A 2820-nucleotide genomic window follows, 5' to 3' on the forward strand; every position below is an offset into this window, starting at 1 on the left:
AGATTTCAGCAAAATCGCCACCCCACTCATTGATATAACTAAAGGCATCAAGCCTTTTAAGTGGACAGATATAGAAAAGAGCGCTTTTAAAAAGATGAAAGTCGCAATGTGCAGCACCCCGGTGCTAAAGCTCCCAAAGTTCAACAAAAGGAGTTTGAGATTCACATGGATGCATCGGGATGGGGCCCTTGGAGGAGTTTTATTACAAGACGGGCACCCTGTCGCGTATGAGTCACGCAAGTTTAGCGATGTAGAACGCTGATGGACCACACATGAAAAGGAAATGCAAGCAGTGTTTCATTGCCTTAGGAAGTGGCGTCATTATGTGCAAGACAGACACACAAAAGTTCTTAAAGATAACATATCTCTAAAGTACTTTCAGACGCAACCCAAGTTGTCACCAAAACAAGGCAGATGGCAGGACTTCATCGTAGAATTTGACATAGATATTAGTCACAAGCCCGGGAAGCAGAATGCTTTAAGGCGTATGCCACAGTTGAATGCAGTGAGTGTTGCAAATGGGGCACTTTTGGACAAGATCAGAGATGCTCAGAAGTTAGATGCAGTAGTCATTCACATGGCCACGGAGTTGCAAAATGGTTCCTACGCCGTGGGTTTATTTGAATTCAAAGATGGATTATTCTATGCCCACCAAAAGGTGTATGTGCCCAATGACCCGGACCTCAAAGCCATGCTATTTTGGGAAACCTACGACTGTAAGCTTAGCCGGGCATGGTGGGTAGAAGCGCTTGCTCGAGCAGCTTCGACGTCATTTCTTCTGGCCACGCATGACTGAGGATGTCATCGAATATGTTCGCACATGCCTAACATGTCAACTCGGGAAGGCATAGCGAGTCAAACCGGCTGGTTTACTGCAAACCATGCCCGTCCCATCAAGGCCGTGGGACATTGTCAGTATGGACTTTATTGTGGATCTCTCGGAGTCCCAGGGATACAACACCATATTTGTGGTATTGGATTATTTCTCGAAGCAGGCACACTTCATTCCATCTAAACCACCTCTCACGGCGTACCAGACTGCAAAGCTCTATTTTAGTCAAGTGTTCAAATATCATGGGTTACCAACAGCGATTGTGTGAGACAGGGACAGCAGATTCATGAGCAACATGTGGAGAGAATTGTTTTAGTTAATGGACACATAGTTACGCATGTCTTCAGCATATCACCCGCAGACAGATGGCCAAACAGAGCGAATCAATCAAGGCATAGAAGACTACATTCGCAATTATGTTTGTGCTAATCAGAAGGATTGGGCAAATTACCTAGAAATTTTAGAATTTCATTATAACAACTCAATGCACAGTGCTACCGGGTATACGTCGTTTGAGTTGGCCACCGGGGTAAAGAGGTCATTACACCTCTTACAATTGCCAGAGGAGATGTGCATGCCGAAGATGCAGATGCAGAGAATTTTTTGTAGAAATGGCACAAGAGAATGCGGGTTGCACAGCAAAATCTAGAACAAAGCAAAGTCAGATATGTCAAGCATGCGAACAAAAAGAGACGTGATGATGAATTTCATGAGGGAGACTTGGTCTTGGTTAGTGCCCAAAACATTGCACTGCCTGCCAACCTCATGCCGAAATTCAACCATCGCTTCTATGGCCCATACAAAGTTCTCAAATCTTACAATGGAGTTACCTACAAAATAGATCTGCCCGCAATAGTGCACATACATAATGCATTTCATATAAGCCTACTCATCAAGAGGTTTGTCCCCGATACTAGGTTTGGTCGCCATGTACCGATGCTTGCAGATGGTGCCACCCCCGCCGTTACGCCTTTTGAACTAGAACTCATATTGAAATCACGGTTCCGGTGGGAAATGCCAGAATTCTGTCAAGAGGAAACACCACCCCCCCATGACAGATTGCAGATGGGTACCAGAAGGGAAAATGATTCAAATGGCACATTCATTGGTTCTGCAATTTTACAACATCGTGCCCGTTGAGGATGAAATACAGCCAAAATAATGGCTTGAAAGGGACTTCAAGCTCTTCAAAAGGGGGGTGTATGTGAGGCGTGGGATTTTTGGGATTCCTATCCGGCCTCACACATGGTGCTCTCAAGGGATGCTTGGAGGCCCCAAATTCTTTGCCTCTATATGGGAGTACCTTGAGGTGGAGTAATGTGGCCTAGCCCAACCTCTCCTACCTTCGTTTAGATACAAGACGGCTTGTGGGCAAGGGATCCCGCACCTCGGATACCCATAAGTCTTTTCTCTCATCACTCTTGGGATCCCATTGTAATGTCGTCGCGTGTCGGCATTGAATCAATACAAGTTTTGGGTTGGAAGCTCGCATTTGGGTGACACCGTTTTCTATTGCAACTTGTACGTTTTTGGTCATATCTCCTTCATACAGAGTCCATTTTTGAAGTTCTAGTACTCAAAATGACCGACTCGTCGTCCTCTTCAAGATGAGCTATAGTTCTTGGTGTGCAGCATTCAGCAAGTACTCTCTATTTTCAGTTTTGTACTGGATTTTCCTAGTCTTGAGCTGGAACTCGCACCCAGAACGCGACCCGAGATTACCGCTCTGCATATATATATATATATGTATATATATATATATATGTATATATATATATATATACATGTACGCATAGATTTATAAATATATATATATACTTTATCTAGACAACCATGTATGTATGTATGTCTAGTCTAATGTGTGTGTATATATATACACACTATCTAGATAACCATGTAAATATGTCTAGATAGTCTAGTGTATATGTATATATATCTATACCTAGACTATCCAGACATACATGAATATCTGAACCTAGAATATCTAT

The 2820-nt window shown here is 43.3% G+C and overlaps 1 protein-coding gene across 1 annotated transcript; it reads left to right on the forward strand.

Annotated features, from left to right (window-relative positions):
• Positions 1-283: 283 nt before the first annotated feature.
• On the forward strand, positions 284-796 carry LOC147608818 (uncharacterized). Its single transcript, XM_086788667.1, has one exon. It carries the CDS (start codon positions 284-286, stop codon positions 794-796), a length of 513 nt encoding a protein of 170 aa, XP_086644793.1.
• Positions 797-2820: the final 2024 nt, after the last annotated feature.

This window comes from Cibotium barometz, chromosome 52 (assembly GCF_041138505.1).
Source record: "Cibotium barometz isolate CiBa-2024 chromosome 52, ASM4113850v1, whole genome shotgun sequence".
NCBI lineage: Eukaryota > Viridiplantae > Streptophyta > Polypodiopsida > Cyatheales > Cibotiaceae > Cibotium > Cibotium barometz.